The sequence below is a fragment of the Crassostrea angulata genome, unplaced genomic scaffold (assembly GCF_025612915.1).
Source record: "Crassostrea angulata isolate pt1a10 unplaced genomic scaffold, ASM2561291v2 HiC_scaffold_102, whole genome shotgun sequence".
Taxonomy (NCBI): domain Eukaryota; kingdom Metazoa; phylum Mollusca; class Bivalvia; order Ostreida; family Ostreidae; genus Magallana; species Magallana angulata.
Genome location: NW_026441657.1, coordinates 170,599 through 187,119, shown reverse-complemented (window position 1 = coordinate 187,119; position 16,521 = coordinate 170,599). Strand labels below are relative to the sequence as shown.

Sequence of the window (16,521 nt, the reverse complement as noted above, 5' to 3'; positions counted from 1 at the left end):
CAGCAATGGTCAATATAACAATGTATGCTAGATATCTAAGTATACAGACAACAATGGTCAATATAACAATGTATGCTGGATATCTAAGTATACAGACAGCAATGGTCAATATATTAACATATGCTGGATATCTGATGTACAGACAACAATGGTCAATTTAACAATGTATGCTGGATATCTAAGTATACAGACAACAATGGTCAATATAACAATGTGTGCTGGATATCTGAGTATACAGACAGCAATGGTCAATATAACAATGTATGTTGGATATCTGAGTATACAGACAGCAACGGTCAATTTAACAATGTATGCTGGATATCTAAGTATACAGACAGCAATGGTCAATATAACAATGTATGCTAGACATCTGATGTACAGACAGCAACGGTCAATATAACAATGTTTTCTGGATATCTGAGTATACAGACAACAATGGTCAATATAACAATGTATGCGGGATATCTGAGTATTTACAGACAACAATGGTCAATATAACAATGTATGTTGGATATCTGAGTATACAGACAACAATGGTAAATATAACAATGTATGCTAGATATCTGAGTATACAGACAACAATGGTCAATATAACAATGTATTTTGGATATCTGAGTATACAGACAACAATGGTAAATATAACAATGTATCCTGGATATCTGAGTATACAGACAACAATGGTCAATATAACAATGTATGCTGGATATCTTAGTATACAGACAACAATGGTCAATATAACAATGTATCCTGGATATCTGAGTATACAGACAACAATGGTCAATATAACAATGTATGCTGGATATCTAAGTATACAGACAGCAATGGTCAATTTAACAATGTATGCTGGATATCTAAGTATACAGACAACAATGGTCAAAATAACAATGTATTCTGGATATCTGAGTATACAGACAGCAATGGTCAATATAATAACATATGCTGGATATCTGAGTATACAGACAACAATGCATGGTCAATATAACAACGTAATGCTGGATATCTCAGTATGGTAGACGGACATCTCGGCCCAACGACACCTCGGCCAAGGGCGTTTGACACCTCGGCCCAGACGGGTCGGCCCAAATTTATTGACACGTCGGCCCATGTAAAAGACACCTCGGCCCAATGAAACTTTCGGTTCTACTAAACATAAATATAAAAAAAAAATAGGAGCAGATAATTACTTTATCTATTCATTGATTTCTTCTTTTTATTTCCCTTTTGTCGAAATTGTCGTCATTTTCTTAATTTTACTTTCTTAATTGTTTGCTTAACAATTAGAACGTAATGGTATCATTTTTTTTTTCATTAATTCAATGTCTTTTACAAGTATTTGATATGTAATATTTTGATAAAATATATATGTTAATAAAATAAAAACATTTAAATCAAATTAATATTTTTGTTTTAATTTTGCTTGAACCGAGATGTCTTTTACGTTAGCCGAGGTGTCTCAAATTTTGGGCCGACCCGTCTTGGCCGAGGTGTCCTGGGGCCGAAGTGTCGTTGGGCCGAGGTGTCGTTGGGCCGACATGTCTGACATTCCTAAGTATATAGACAACAATGGCCCATATAAAAATGCAAGTTGTATACTTAGAGTATACAGACAGTCTATGATCATTATAACAATGTATGCTGGATATCAGCTAATTTGATTTAGATTTTGTCATTTTTTTTCAATCTGATTAACCGGACTGATACACGACCGCTCTCGAGAGAGGTTACGTATCGGTATCAGAACGGCTGTTTTTATCAAAATTCCAAATTGCAATTTTTTCCTCCTTTTTCCTCCTTTGGCTACGATTTTTGGTGTCTTTTTTCGGCTTAAAAGCAATGTAAATTTAAGTGTACGAAGTGTAAGTGTAAGTTAAAAAAAAAAAAGAATACTTTAAAATCGGGTACAATAGGCTATGATGACCCCCCCCCCCCCCCCCCCCAAAAAAAACCCGCATTGTCCGGAAATATTTTATCTATCAGAATAGATTTCAGAAGTTTTCAGTGCCAAGTAAATATCCGGTTTTGAGAATGGCGGGAAAACAAGTTGGAAATATTCGACAACAGATCGATTTGTAAGTCCATGTAATTATAACGTGTTGTGTGACAAATGTATTCTGAAAATCAAAAGCTTCCTGGGTTTCCATAGAAATTGTTTATCGAAGTTGGGGGAAGTAATAAAGTTGCAGAACCAGAGACATAAATAAGGCCAAAAATAAAAATATTCCTGTTTCCTGTCACCTGACCAAAAAAATTAGGGTAGGTAGGTAGGAAAACAATTTTATTTTTGTAAGAGTATGAAAATTGTTGATTTGAATAAATAAATAAAGTTATTGTAATTAATACATCTAAACAGTTCACATATAAAAAAGTTAGATCCACCCTTTCTTTTAATTCATACACATGTACATATACCCTTAGGGCAGTACTTGATCATGAGTTGGTCGGTGGATATTTGTGATCTTGGTTTTTATTGGTTGTTTGTGTCAGGTTGAATTTGGTTGGTTTGTATATTTTGCTTTATGTGTTTTACCGCCAAGTTTGACAATCTTTGTCTGGACATTGACCAGAACAGACTATAATTATATAGAGAAGTAATTTAATTTTGGACCAGACCTTGCTCTTTTACAGAATCAGTCAATGTCAATATAATTTCACCACGCAATCGGTGTACGTATTATGAGCCTGTTCCCATAGAATGGTGAGAAAGTGTTTTCGAATATTTTTTATCTGATTAATATATTTTATGACTTATTTTGGAGAAATGTAATTCATGTATATTATAAGAGTTACCTCCCGCTAAATGTTTAAAGTACAATTATAGTAAGATAATGTAAAAATATTATCTTGATGGAAATACATATATATTGTACTAATGTTATATTTTGATATAAATTATATTATTGTTTTATGATATTTCAGGGCTTAAATATACATTGCAAATTTTAAAGTCACTGTGTCCGGATACGAATAAACGAACCATACAGATATCTTTGTTCTCAGTTATTATAAACAAAGACTGTAACATTTTGGCGCCCACGTTGGGACACAGTGACTTTATATGTAATTGGAGCTGGAAAGACTTCACCAACCCTACCCAGTGAACTGTGAACCATGACGACCATTGCCAGTGTATTCCTATTGAACCATGACTAGTGTTCCGCGCCTGTGTTCCTAAATTGACTGGGATCCGCGCATCTATTGTTATTCCTAGGATCAGCTGTTCAACTCATTGACAGAGTACAACACGTGCAAACAAACTGTGTATCTCACCTGGTGAGTCGTATAGATATAAGACTTTGGTGCACCATATTGACATTAGTAATTTGAGTGCGCGCATGTATGCACACTTTACCTCAAGGTAGACAAGTCTTGATTTATCATAATTCATTAAACTGTTGAAAGAATTGGTATACCACAAAGCATGTAAATCTGTGATTTCTTTAGTTTGACAGTGCACTTTAGTATAAGTTATCCGGATTTAAATACCTGTGTAATATTGATTGAGACAGGGTTGCGTTTGGCCACAATCCTTAAACCATTTTTTGTTGAGATATATTTTTGCCCTTTATTGTGTATTGATCATTTGAATTTGAAATTAAGAAGTACAATAGCAAGAAAGGAAGTGTGGGTACAGTACAGTGTAAGTGAAAAGATTAACAATTTGCGCACAACCCATATTGTTTCCCCCGTATTCCCAAATATACTAATTATGAAAGCTAATTAGAAAACTATTTGCTGTATACTCTCAAGACTTTTGACAGTTTATTGACGAGACTGACGTGAGATTTGGACTACTTTGTCGGTTGATTGAGTTGGTTTTGCATCATTGTTTATTTTGAGGACGAGTTCAGTGTTGAACAAGTTTTCTGTCGCAGAGTTGTAGTAGTATCAGTCTAAGTGGTTTATGTGTTGTTTGATAGCTATACACAGTATTTAAAACACACATTTAATTAATTTCCCCTTTAATTTAGTTTTAAGCTTTATCTCCATTGTTTATATTATTTCTACTCGTATCTAAATCATCGGGTTCGGTTTTCGCCGTTCAAAAATCATCGGGTTCGGTTTTTGCCGTTAAAAAAAAATCTAATCGGGCTCGGTTTCCGTAATAATAGCGTTACACCGGAAGTAAACAAAGTGTAATCGAGGAAATTCGCTGTTTCCATTCATCTCGGTATTTTTTCTAGTTTATCTCAATATAGAAAAAGATTTATCGAATTCTTTCGTCATTTGTTCATTGTCATCTTTATATTTGAACTGAATCTTATCTTTCAGGTAGAACTTATTTATTTCTTTGATTCATTTACTTAAAGAAACATTATCAGCTGTTGCTTGCAATAATTTATTGTGCCTTTTGCATACTGTCCAAATTATTTACGGTTCATTTTGAACTACCCTCCTGATTCAAAACAATTCACATTGCTGAATTTGCTATTTCTTGCAGAAAGTTATTCTGTGTGAAATTTAGTTACTCATTTGCTTATACCAACATCTACTTGGATACATGCATTGTATTATTGCATGAATTTGTGTGAATTTTCTTTGATACATTCAATATTACTTGTGTTAGCTACAATCATACAATTTAACACCATGGCAGACACTGAGGAATCAATGTCAACAGAGGAGATAGCCAAAGTGGTATCTGCACTCAAGCAGCTGAAGATGAAACCAAAAGCTGATTCAGCTGAAGATTTTTTATCATGGATGTCATCTGCTGTTCAGGAGAAGAAGATCAAGGAAGAGGTTGTAAGTACTGATACTGCCTCTGCTTCTTCACAACCTGCCAAATCTCTACCTCCTAGTCAGTTCCCTAAAATTCCATTTTTCTCCGGAGATTCTAAGAATGATGCAACATATGAAGTTTGGAGATATGAGGTGGAATGTCTCTATAATGAGTCTTATAGTCCAGATGTCATTCATCATGCTATACGACGCTCACTTAAAGGAGAAGCAAGTCGAGTGGTAATGCATCTTGGACCAGGAGCACGAATATCCTCAATTATACAGAAGCTAGACAGTATTTATGGCACAGTGGCTGAAAAAGAGGACATTCTGTCAGAGTTTTACAGTGCTAGACAGAGAGAGGATGAGGAATGTGCGAGATGGAGTTGTAGATTGGAGGATATTCTGAATAAGGCCATACAGAAAAACCTCATTGACCGTAGTCAGTTCGAGGAGATGCTAAGAACCATGTTCTTAAAGGGACTTTGACCTTCACTTAAAGATATATGTGGACATCTATATGATAAATGCAAATCATTCGATGAATTGAGAACATCTGTGAGAAAATTAGAGATTGAACATCATCCACAAACTACAGAAAAGAAATCAGCTACAGCAAAAGCTGCCACAGTGAAAGACCAGTCAGCTGACAGATTCGATAGCTTAGAAGCTAAGATTAATCAGTTAACCACTGAGGTCAGAAGTATGAAGGAAAAAGAGTATTCTTATACTCCTATGCCCCAGCCTTATAGGGCACCAAGACAACCATATCAGAGAGGCAGACAGGAGAGAGGATACAGAGGAGGATATAGGCAATATCCCAGATTTCCTCAGCCCCAAAGTACAGATGTTGCTAAGGAACCTCAGAGTTCCAGGGTAAGAGAACCCCCTACTTGTTATAGATGTGGACAGGTAGGCCATATCGCTGTGGGATGCAGAGTTTTAGTCAACCACAGGCGCCAGGCTTTAAACTACAACACGTCAGCACCTGGGGACAAGGGGTTGGCGAGAGGATCAAGAGTCCCAGAGAAAAACAACTAATTGGAAAACCAAATGAAATATCAGTGGCCATCAATGATGTACAATGTACAGCTCTTCTAGATACAGGAGCAACAGTATCCACTCTAAGCGAAGCATTTTATAATCAGTACCTTTCAGATGTAGAGCTTCATTCACTGGATGACGTTATCAATATAGAGTGTGCGGATGGTCAACTGATGCCCTATCTTGGCTATGTATGTGTTGATTTAACACCATTTGGTATTCCATCTTTGAACAAACTAAATGATTGTCTGTTTTTAGTTGTTCCCAAGAGCAATTATAATGCACATGTACCAGTGCTCATAGGAACAAACATCTTACAGAACCTGATGGATGTGACAAAACAGGAGTTTGGCTCAAGATTTCTGCAGGATGCAGCCATTTACACACCATGGTATTTAGCATTCAGATGCATTGCATTGAGAGAGAGGGAGTTACACAGACATGGCTATGTATTAGGATTAGTAAAGAGTGCTGAGACAGATAGAGTTATCATCCCTCCGAACAGTCATGTGACCATTCTTGGATACTTGGATAAGAAGATTCCGTATCATCAAGTAACTGTCATGATGCAGCAATCTGAAAAATCCTGCATTCCATCTGATGTAGACATAGAAGCTACACTGCATCAGTATGTGTATGAAGAGTGTCAAACAATGCCTGTTACCATCAACAACATAACAACCAGGACTATTTCAATATCCCCAAAAGGAGTGATTTGCGAAATACAGCCTGTTGCTATTGAGGACACAACAGTTGAGAAACCCTCTTTGTCAAGTTCAGAACAAATTGAAGATATTATATCCAAAATTCAACTCCCAGATGATATTGGAGAAGATGAAAAACAGGACTGTTTGAATTTGTTGAATTCTTACAGGGATATATTCTCAACAGGAGCAACAGACATAGGTACAACGGACAAAGTGAAGCACAGAATTGAACTCCTTGATGAGATACCTTTTAAGCAGAAGTACAGGAGAGTACCACCAGCATTGGTTGAGGAAGTCCGTACTCACATCAAGGATTTACTAGCTGCAGGCATTATCAGACCATCTCATTCTCCGTTTTCATCTAATGTAGTTTTAGTTAGAAAGCATGATGGATCCTTGCGGCTATGTATAGACTATAGGTATCTTAATTCTAGGACTATCAAAGATAATTATGCTCTGCCTAGAATAGAAGAGATTTTAGATTCTCTTTCAGGTAACACCTACTTCAGTGTATTAGACATGAAGTCCGGCTATCATCAGATAGAAATTGCAGAGGAGCATAAGGAGAGAACTGCCTTCACTGTCGGTCCACTTGGGTTTTATGAATTTAACCGCATGAGTTTTGGCCTTGCAAACGCCCCTGCAACCTATCAGCGTCTTCAAGAGCAATGTTTAGGCGACCTTCATCTAAAAATTTGTTTTATATATTTAGATGATTTAATCATATTTTCTAAATCTTTCAGGGAACATCTTAATCGCCTTCAGCAAGTTTTCCAGAGAATTAGAGATTATGGGCTTAAACTTTCTCCCAAAAAGTGTTCCTTACTTATGAAGAAGGTTAAATATGTAGGACACATTGTGTCTGGGCATGGGGTTGAGCCAGACCCTGATAAACTTGCTAAAGTTAAAAACTGGCCTATTCCACAGAATCCTGAAGAGGTAAGACAATTTTTAGGGTTTGCAGGATACTATAGAAAATTTATTCATGATTTCTCTAAAATTGCTAGACCTTTATTAGATATCATGGCCACAGGAAAAAAATCAAGAAGTAAGAAAGTGGATCCAAAGTGGAGGTGGGAGAAGGAACAGCAAACATCATTTGACCTCATTAAGCAGAAACTTACATCACCACCCGTCCTAGGTTACCCAGACTTCGACAAACCTTTTAAGCTCCATACCGATGCATGTCAGACAGGACTAGGCGCAGTGCTATATCAGGAGCAGGATGGAATGGATAGAGTTATAGCATATGCTAGTCGAGGATTGAGTAGATCTGAAAAAAATTATCCTACTCACAAACTGGAATTTTTGGCACTTAAATGGGCAGTCACAGAAAAATTTTGAGATTACCTTCAAGGCAAAGAATTTGTAGTATACACCGACAATAATCCCCTTACCTATGTTTTAACTTCAGCAAAACTGGATGCAACTGGACATCGATGGATTTCAGCATTAGCTTCATTTAATTTCAAGATCATCTACAAACCAGGGAAAACAAATATAGATGCAGATAGACTATCCAGATTAAAGGAAGTGGAAACAGTATCTAGTGACACCATTAAGGCAATTTGCCAGCTTGCAACTGGACAGCCATATGCAGAATCTCTTGCTATAGATGATGCTATTTGCAACCAAGTACAACCTTGTACAGATATTGGAAAGTATTTGGATATCATGGAAATCCAAAACACAGATCCTACTGTTAGTTTTTGGAAAAACAAGGTACAGGAATGTATTAGACCCAAACGAGAGACACTCATTACTGAAGATGATTTTGTTTACCACAGGAACTTTGCCAAACTTAGAGTAAGAGATGGTATTTTACTCAGAGAAGTCAAAGTAGATGACAATACTCATCAGCAATATGTAATTCCTGCATCAGTGTATCCCACTGTTTTGGAATACTTACATAACAAGATGGGTCATTTAGGGCGAGATAAGAGTCTCTCCTTAATTAGGCAAAGATTTTACTGGCCAAAGATGCAGCGTGATGTTTCTGATTGGATCAACTCCTGTGAAAGATGCATTAAGAGCAAGACCAGCAATGAGAGAGCAGAATTGGTCAACATCAGAACATCAGAGCCACTTGAGCTTGTATGCATGGACTATCTCACTCTTGAACCATCGAAAGGAGGAATACAAAACATTTTAGTCATAACCGACCATTTCACACGATATTCAGTTGCCGTGCCAACCAAGAACCAAACAGCCAAAACAACAGCAGAAGCTATTTATAACCATTTTATTGTTCATTACGGGATTCCAGCTAAACTTCATTCGGACCAAGGGACAAATTTCTGCAGCAACATCATAAAGGAATTATGCTCCATATTTGGCATCTCTAAATCCAGGACAACGCCATATCACCCTATGGGTAATGGTATTACAGAGCGATTCAATAGGACATTATTATCAATGCTAGGAACATTAGATAACGCTCAGAAAGCTAATTGGAAAAAGCATATAAACACACTGGTTCACGCATATAACTCTACTAGACACGATACAACTGGGTTCACACCATTCTATCTAATGTTTGGAAGAGAACCAGTTTTGCCAGTAGATGTGGTCTTTGGATTTTCCAGCAGCCATTCTGAGGATAAGTGTACTACTAAGTACATATCCGAGCTGAAGCAAAGACTGCAAGATGCTTACAGACAGGCACAAACAGCAATAAAATCTTCTCAGCAGAAGCAGAAATGCCGTTATGACATAAAAGCAAGAGCCATCACTTTAGAGGAAGGTGACAGAGTTCTCGTCAAGAAAGTGGCATACGATGGCAAACATAAAATTGCTGATAAATGGGAAGATGATATTTATGTCATTTTAGCGAAAGCAAATGATGACATTCCTGTTTATAAAGTCAGACGTGAGGATGGAGAAGGAAGAACTAGAGTTCTTCATAGAAATTTGCTTCTACCTATCGGAACAAAGCTTCCAAGAAGTACTTCTCCTCCTCCAGTTATTCCTAGAAAGAGAAGGAAGGCAGAACCAGTAAGCATTATTACTGAGAATGATTCAGATAGTGACAGTGAATTTTCTTATGTAGATAACTCTGCATTTAGAAATGAAAATTCCCAAGTTACTCCCAGTTTAGATGATGACGATCAATCTACAACTGAGGAAGCTTCAGCCGCTGGTTCAGGGGAGGACGCTTCCCATCAGGATAGAGAGCCTGAGAACCAACCTGAAGAGATCATCAATGATGATGAACCAGAGGATGATGTCAACAATGATGATGATGATGAGAATATCATCCATGATGTTGATAGCACTGATGATGACATCAATGAATCTGATGATTCTGAAGATGAAATGCCTTCCAGAGAAAATGTCGATACACCTACTCCAGCCCCAAGAAGATCTACCAGACAAAGAAAAATGCCAGCATGGACAAAAGAGTTTGTCATGATGAACCAGACACAACCAGATTGGCTACAAAGAGCAGTATTTGTGAAAGGGTTGATGAATGATGGTTCACTACGATACATTGACCAAAGTAGATGCCAGATGGCTTTACTTAACATTGTGTCTGCTTCTACATGTTCTAATACATGATATTTTAAATTGTAAATATATGTATTTTATGCCTTGTTACTTTTCAGATATATGCAGCTTCCGAGTTGAATGACGTGGAAGTCATTCTGCGACCGGGGGGAGAGTGTAAGAGTATGAAATAAATAAAGTTATTGTAATTAATACATCTAAACAGTTCACATATAAAAAAGTTAGATCCACCCTTTCTTTTAATTCATACACATGTACATATACCCTTAGGGCAGTACTTGATCATGAGTTGGTCGGTGGATATTTGTGATCTTGGTTTTTATTGGTTGTTTGTGTCAGGTTGAATTTGGTTGGTTTGTATATTTTGCTTTATGTGTTTTACCGCCAAGTTTGACAATCTTTGTCTGGACATTGACCAGAACAGACTATAATTATATAGAGAAGTAATTTAATTTTGGACCAGACCTTGCTCTTTTACAGAATCAGTCAATGTCAATATAATTTCACCACGCAATCGGTGTACGTATTATGAGCCTGTTCCCATAGAATGGTGAGAAAGTGTTTTCGAATATTTTTTATCTGATTAATATATTTTATGACTTATTTTGGAGAAATGTAATTCATGTATATTATAAGAGTTACCTCCCGCTAAATGTTTAAAGTACAATTATAGTAAGATAATGTAAAAATATTATCTTGATGGAAATACATATATATTGTACTAATGTTATATTTTGATATAAATTATATTATTGTTTTATGATATTTCAGGGCTTAAATATACATTGCAAATTTTAAAGTCACTGTGTCCGGATACGAATAAACGAACCATACAGATATCTTTGTTCTCAGTTATTATAAACAAAGACTGTAACATTTTTAAAAAATATTTTATTTTCAAAAACTTCAAGGATGTGTGTTATAATGAGAAAAAAGTACGTTCACAGTGCACAGTATGTTAGTGATGATTCAAAATTTCCAAAGGTTTTTGTATTATTGATGCATGTAATCTATTGAAAACAACTTGCAATGAAAAAAAAATATTATTTGCAAAATTTAATCTACATGTGTATGAATGTATTTATCCTTTTCTGGATAAATATTTCTGTTTTGTTTTAGCTTAATGTCAATATCAAATCAGTGTCTGTACTTTCGTGTATTTGGGGTATTAGTCCAACCCTTTGACCCACTTACTACCGTACGTTATTATGTTGTGGATCTGTTTAATTTTCAAGATAATATGGACATCAGTTCAATGATAATTTTAACATTTATTGCAGTTATTTACTAATAACAGGTTATTAACAGCTGATTAACTAACTGTTATATCAGGATTCAAAGTAATAAACATCGTTTTTGTAATTTCCAATGCACAGTATGTTGTTGCATCACCCATATTTATAACCACTGAATACAAGATAGTTGCAAGTTATATATAACCACTGAATACAAGATAGTTGCAAGTTATAATATAACCACAAGGTTAATTTATGCAGTAAAAATGTCTGTATATTAGTATACTATCATTATTTTGCCAGTGAAGTAAGTTTACACGATTGTGAATTTAGAAGACCGGGCACTTTCACTTCTTTCTGAGGAAATTCTGGCGAAGTTACCGATCACCATCATGATCACAAAAAAAACTTTTAGGGTCGGAGGGTAAAAGATAGGGTCGGTCGGGCGACAGGAAACAGGAATAATTTTTTTTTTGGCCTAACACCCTGCGGTCCCTATTGTAAAGTGTTCCCAGTTTAAATCAATGTATCTTTTTTTCACCGAAAGTGAAACAGTGTTTGGACCAAAGCACAAATCATCGCCGCTGACATGACTTAGTTCTTGAAAATAATCGATAAATTCGATTTAATGTATGCTAAAGCATTGTTTTTCAAGGAAACTTATTTTTTAAATACCGTTAAAATAGTCAGATTTTAAATGGTACGAACATTTAATTAAGATAAAGTTAGTAGTCGTGTGTATTCTTACGCCAGAGTTTAATATAGTCTTGTTCAACTCGACGTTTGTCTGTCTCCGTAAATCTCCGATAAGCAGAGAGTCTTTCTTGCTTGTCGGAGATTAACGGCGATAGCCGCGCGTTTGGTTGAACAATATTGCTAGGATCCATAAATTTTCCAGAAATATTTCTATCACTGATACATAGTTTGGTTGAATTAATTCTATCATTAAATATTACTTGACATGATTCATATGTTTTTTTTCAACATTCTTGCGTCGAAAGAGTCCGAAAATTCATATTATAATCAAAGTACTGAAGAACTGACGGGAGTTGATTTTGTCGATGTTTATTTATATTAAAATCAATATGTTATTTTGCATGACAAGTACATGTAATTTCTAATTTGAATTATGCACATTTTTATAATATGAATTTTTGGAATTCTTTGACAAGAATGTCGAGAAACCCCCATATGAATCATGTTAAAAAATATTTAAAGATAAAATTAATTCAATCAAACTATGTATCAGTATTAGAAATATTTCTCGAAAATTGTATGGATCAAAGCAATATTGAACTCTCGTCTCATTCAACCAAACGCTCGGCTGACACCGTAAATCTCCGACAAGGATTGGAGACAGCCGAGCGTCGAGTTGAACGAGAAACTATATTGAAATCTGGCGTAGGAATACAGATGACTACAAAAAATATTTAAATTGTTCGTACCATTTAAAACTTACTATTTCCAAAGTATTTATAAATAACTTTCCTTGAAAAACAATTCTTTAGCATACATTACATCGAATTTATCAATTATTTTCAAGAACTATAAGTCTTGTCAGCAGCAATGATTTGTGCTGAGGTCCAAACACTGTTTCACTTTCGGTTTGTCTGAGTAACTGCATGGAGAGTTGATTAAATTCAACTCCCAAAAATGTGCGTAATTCAAATACAGATTAAAAACTACCTGCACTTGTTATGCAAAATAATATGTATCAATGATTTAAAATAAATAAACATCGATAAAATCAACTCCAGTCAGTTCTTTGGTACTTTGTTTAAAATTGTTTTCATACATCTGATTTAAACTGATGATAAGAATTAAGACTGTTGTAGATGCAAATGTTAATTAGGACTATTCGATTAGGTTTGGCAAGGAGGATGAAGCTTTGGGACAGACTCCGTCTGTTTTGTCGCGGCCTGTCCAGAGGAAAACTCTGACCCAGGGTCTGGATAAAGATCTGACACAGCTGGAGAAAGAAATAGACAGGCTGACGGAACTTGTCCGACAGAAAACGGAAACCGTGTCCAGGAAGTCCCAGGAACTGTAAGGATAAAATAAAACCCTTGATACAATTACTTAAAGGGGCATGGTCACGATTTTGGGCAAATTTTATTTTTCTGTTTTTATTATTTACAATATATGCTTTATGAATGCATTTCTAATGATCAAATGAAATTTGGGTGCCCGTCGATGAGTTTTAAGCAAGATACAGGGCTCACAATTCTTCATCATGTAAACAAGGCTCGTGCCCTGTTTTTGTTTACATATGTTCAATATACCAGTAAAATATCTTTTTCATGATGATTTGTCTATATTCTTATTCTTTTTAGCATAAATAAACAGTTTCTAACCATAAACATATTCATTTTAGGTCTAAAACTGGAATTTTCACTTCAACATTCAAAATGTAAACAAAAGCTTTGTTTACATAGCGAAAAATTGTAAGCTGTGAAACTCGCTTATAACTCAAAAAATGACACTCAAATTTTGGTTGCCAATTAAAAATGCCTTACTGAAGCATTATAAACATTAAAATTGAAAAAATAATTTTTGACCAAAATCGTGACCATGCCCCTTTAAACAGGAATCTTTTGAATTATTATGACAGATTGCAAAATGTGTATTTTACACTTGTCAGAATTCTAATCAAATTGTCCTTGTAAGTGTTTCATTATGACTTAAACCAGGAATCTGAATTAAGTATCTTTTTTTATAGTGAAATAGTTTTTTTAAACTTGAGGCTAATTCCTAATCAGGTGATATTTGTACCTGTAGATATTTGTACCTGTAGGTATATGTACCGGTAGATATTTGTACCTTTAGGTACCAGGTATTTGTACCTGTAGATATTTGTACCTGTAGATATGAACTCCAGTATGGGGAAAGGAGGCAGAAAACTGAAGAGGAACTTGTGGCTGAGATTCAGCTTTTACAATCACAGGTCTGATCTAAATAGGGCACCAATCATTATAATGATGAGGCCATGGGAAATTAATTGCTTGGTTCTGTGACCAAGATTTTTAAAAATCAGATGCAACAGAGCAGTCAGCAGTGTTTAATTTTTCTTTTATTTCATAATAAAGGATGTTGGAATTTTTCTTTTATTTTTACAATTTGCAATTCTGATCATAATGCTAAAAAAGTAATGTTTTAAAGCACATAAAAAGTTACAATTTGCAATGTTAAATCAGATACTGATGGGCATGAGAAGCAGGGAATTGAATTTTTATTACCTAAAGTACTTAACTTTGTATCAAAATTCAACTCAAAACTGAGTTTGTTCTATTAAAACAAATATCTTAGAGCTAAGGAAGTTATGCATGATATTTAGCATTCAGAATTTTGAAGTTCATATTCATTCAAAAATATATATTGGTTGTAAATATGTATCAAACAGCAAATTCATGTCAATATTTTTTATTGATAATTTACTATGAACGCAAGAGAAATTCATTATGGTGAAAAGTGGTTTCATCTTCATTCAGAATTCTTTTACAGTTTTCAGTAAATGTATAACTTGTATATCATTTATATTTTTTCTGGATTCAGGTTGAGAGGACGAAGGAGATAACAGGAGTCGCCATACAGAAGTATAGCAAGGAAACTGATGAAACAGGTCTGTATCATGTGATGTCACCAATGTTTGTGTAAAGGATGGGCTGTTCATTCTCCCTCCAGTTTAAAAACATAGGTCTTCTGAAGCTTTTTTTTCTGTTGCAAATAGACTGTTTTAAATATGTATTTTAACATTTAAATACAATGCTTTTTAGCTCACCGAGACGAAGTCAAGGAGAGCTTATGCTATACCGTCGGCGTCGGCGTCCGGACCTGGTTAAAGTTTTTGTTGCAGGTCCTGTATCTAAGCTATTACTTGTCCTATCTTCGCCAAACTTGCATGGATGATGCATCTGGACCTACTTATGGACTTGAAAGACTTGGATGCTGAATCTGGGTCCTAAATTTCAGATGCTGGAGGAGGTTAAGGTTGTTGGACCAGGTTAAAGTTTTTTATTGCAGGTGCCCTTTGATAGCAGTATCTTAGTTACTGCTGGTCTGTACTTCACCAAACTTGCATGGATGGTGTGCCTTATGATACTGATGCACCAGACAGGCTTGAGTGCTGAATCTGAGCTATAGGTTTCGGATGCTGGAGGAGGTTAAGGTTTTTGGAGCAGGTTAAAGTTTTTGTTGCGGGTGCCCATTGATAGCAATATCTAAGTTACTACTGGTCCTAACTTCACCAAACTTGTATGGATGATGCGTCTTATGATACTGATCAGGCTTGGGGTAATGCTAAATGTAATGGTAATGCATTGCAATGCATTACATGTTTTCAAAGTAATGCTAGTTATGTGTAATGCCACAAATTTAGCATTACAAGTAATGCTAATGTAATGCATTACTTTCCAAAATCTAGTGTAATGCTGGCATTACATTGCATTACTATGCATTACTTTGCTTTTCTATGCATGTTCATTTTAAAATTGTGATGAATTAAATAATAGAAATTGTATTTGATTAAAAATTGTTTTAAAGAAGAAAAAGACATTCTTGAGTTAAAGATATTTTGGTTGTATGATTAAAAAAAAATATAAAATGCATTCTTAAATTGTCAATATAACTAGATGTAAAACACAATTTAATAACATTTTGAAAGTGTTGTTATTAAGAATTTTATATCATTTGAAAAATTTACTCCAATTAGTTGTGCATTCTGTAAAGATTGTGTCAACAATACACAATGTCCCCAGGACAATTTCAGTAGTATCAAAACATTCTTTTGTTTTAAGAGGTGCTAAACACCCTGAACCCCGCCCTTCTCTTAAATGTGTTCTATTAGAATAGAGAACAGACATACACCCTTAAAAGCAAAAAAGAAAAGAATGCACTGTCCAACTATGCTCTCTGAAAGCTTAAAAATAACTTCCAGTAATATAACCCATTTGAAAATAATCTCTTTCTCTCTCTCTCTCTCTCTCTCTCTCTCTCTCTCTCTCTGTTGTATATTAAGTACAATAGTATTGACTGATAGAGTATACAAAATTCGTATATTTTTTCTATTATTGCCTGGACACTTACATCTTAGATTTTCAAACCCGACAGGATGCAGTTCAAAAATGAAACCTTTGAAACTTCGTTGATCACAAAGAGCAAGAGCAGTCTTGTTCAAGTCATTGAATTTGAGCCTGAGAGTAAACATGAACCTGTAAATATGTTTTAGCGTGTTTTATATATAAAACATTTGCAAAAACTTTTTAATCAGCTTTTAATTACTTTTTTCAACACTTTTTGTCGACTTTTCACAA

The 16,521-nt window shown here is 35.1% G+C and overlaps 1 protein-coding gene and 1 long non-coding RNA gene across 2 annotated transcripts in view; both read left to right on the top strand.

Annotated features, from left to right (window-relative positions):
* Positions 1-2,006: 2,006 nt before the first annotated feature.
* LOC128169135 (centromere protein P-like) overlaps positions 2,007-16,521 on the top strand; it is a 28,427-nt gene continuing 13,912 nt past the window's right edge. Inside the window, exons 1-4 of the mRNA XM_052835296.1 lie at positions 2,007-2,069; positions 13,079-13,258; positions 14,078-14,156; positions 14,765-14,831. Coding sequence (XP_052691256.1) covers positions 2,026-2,069; positions 13,079-13,258; positions 14,078-14,156; positions 14,765-14,831 — 370 coding nt within the window. The 5' untranslated portion in view covers positions 2,007-2,025. The remainder of the gene's footprint in view (positions 2,070-13,078; positions 13,259-14,077; positions 14,157-14,764; positions 14,832-16,521) is intronic.
* Positions 3,148-10,816, top strand: LOC128169136 (uncharacterized). Its single transcript, XR_008241501.1, has 2 exons — positions 3,148-3,270; positions 10,458-10,816. It is a non-coding gene; the product is annotated as an uncharacterized LOC128169136 (long non-coding RNA).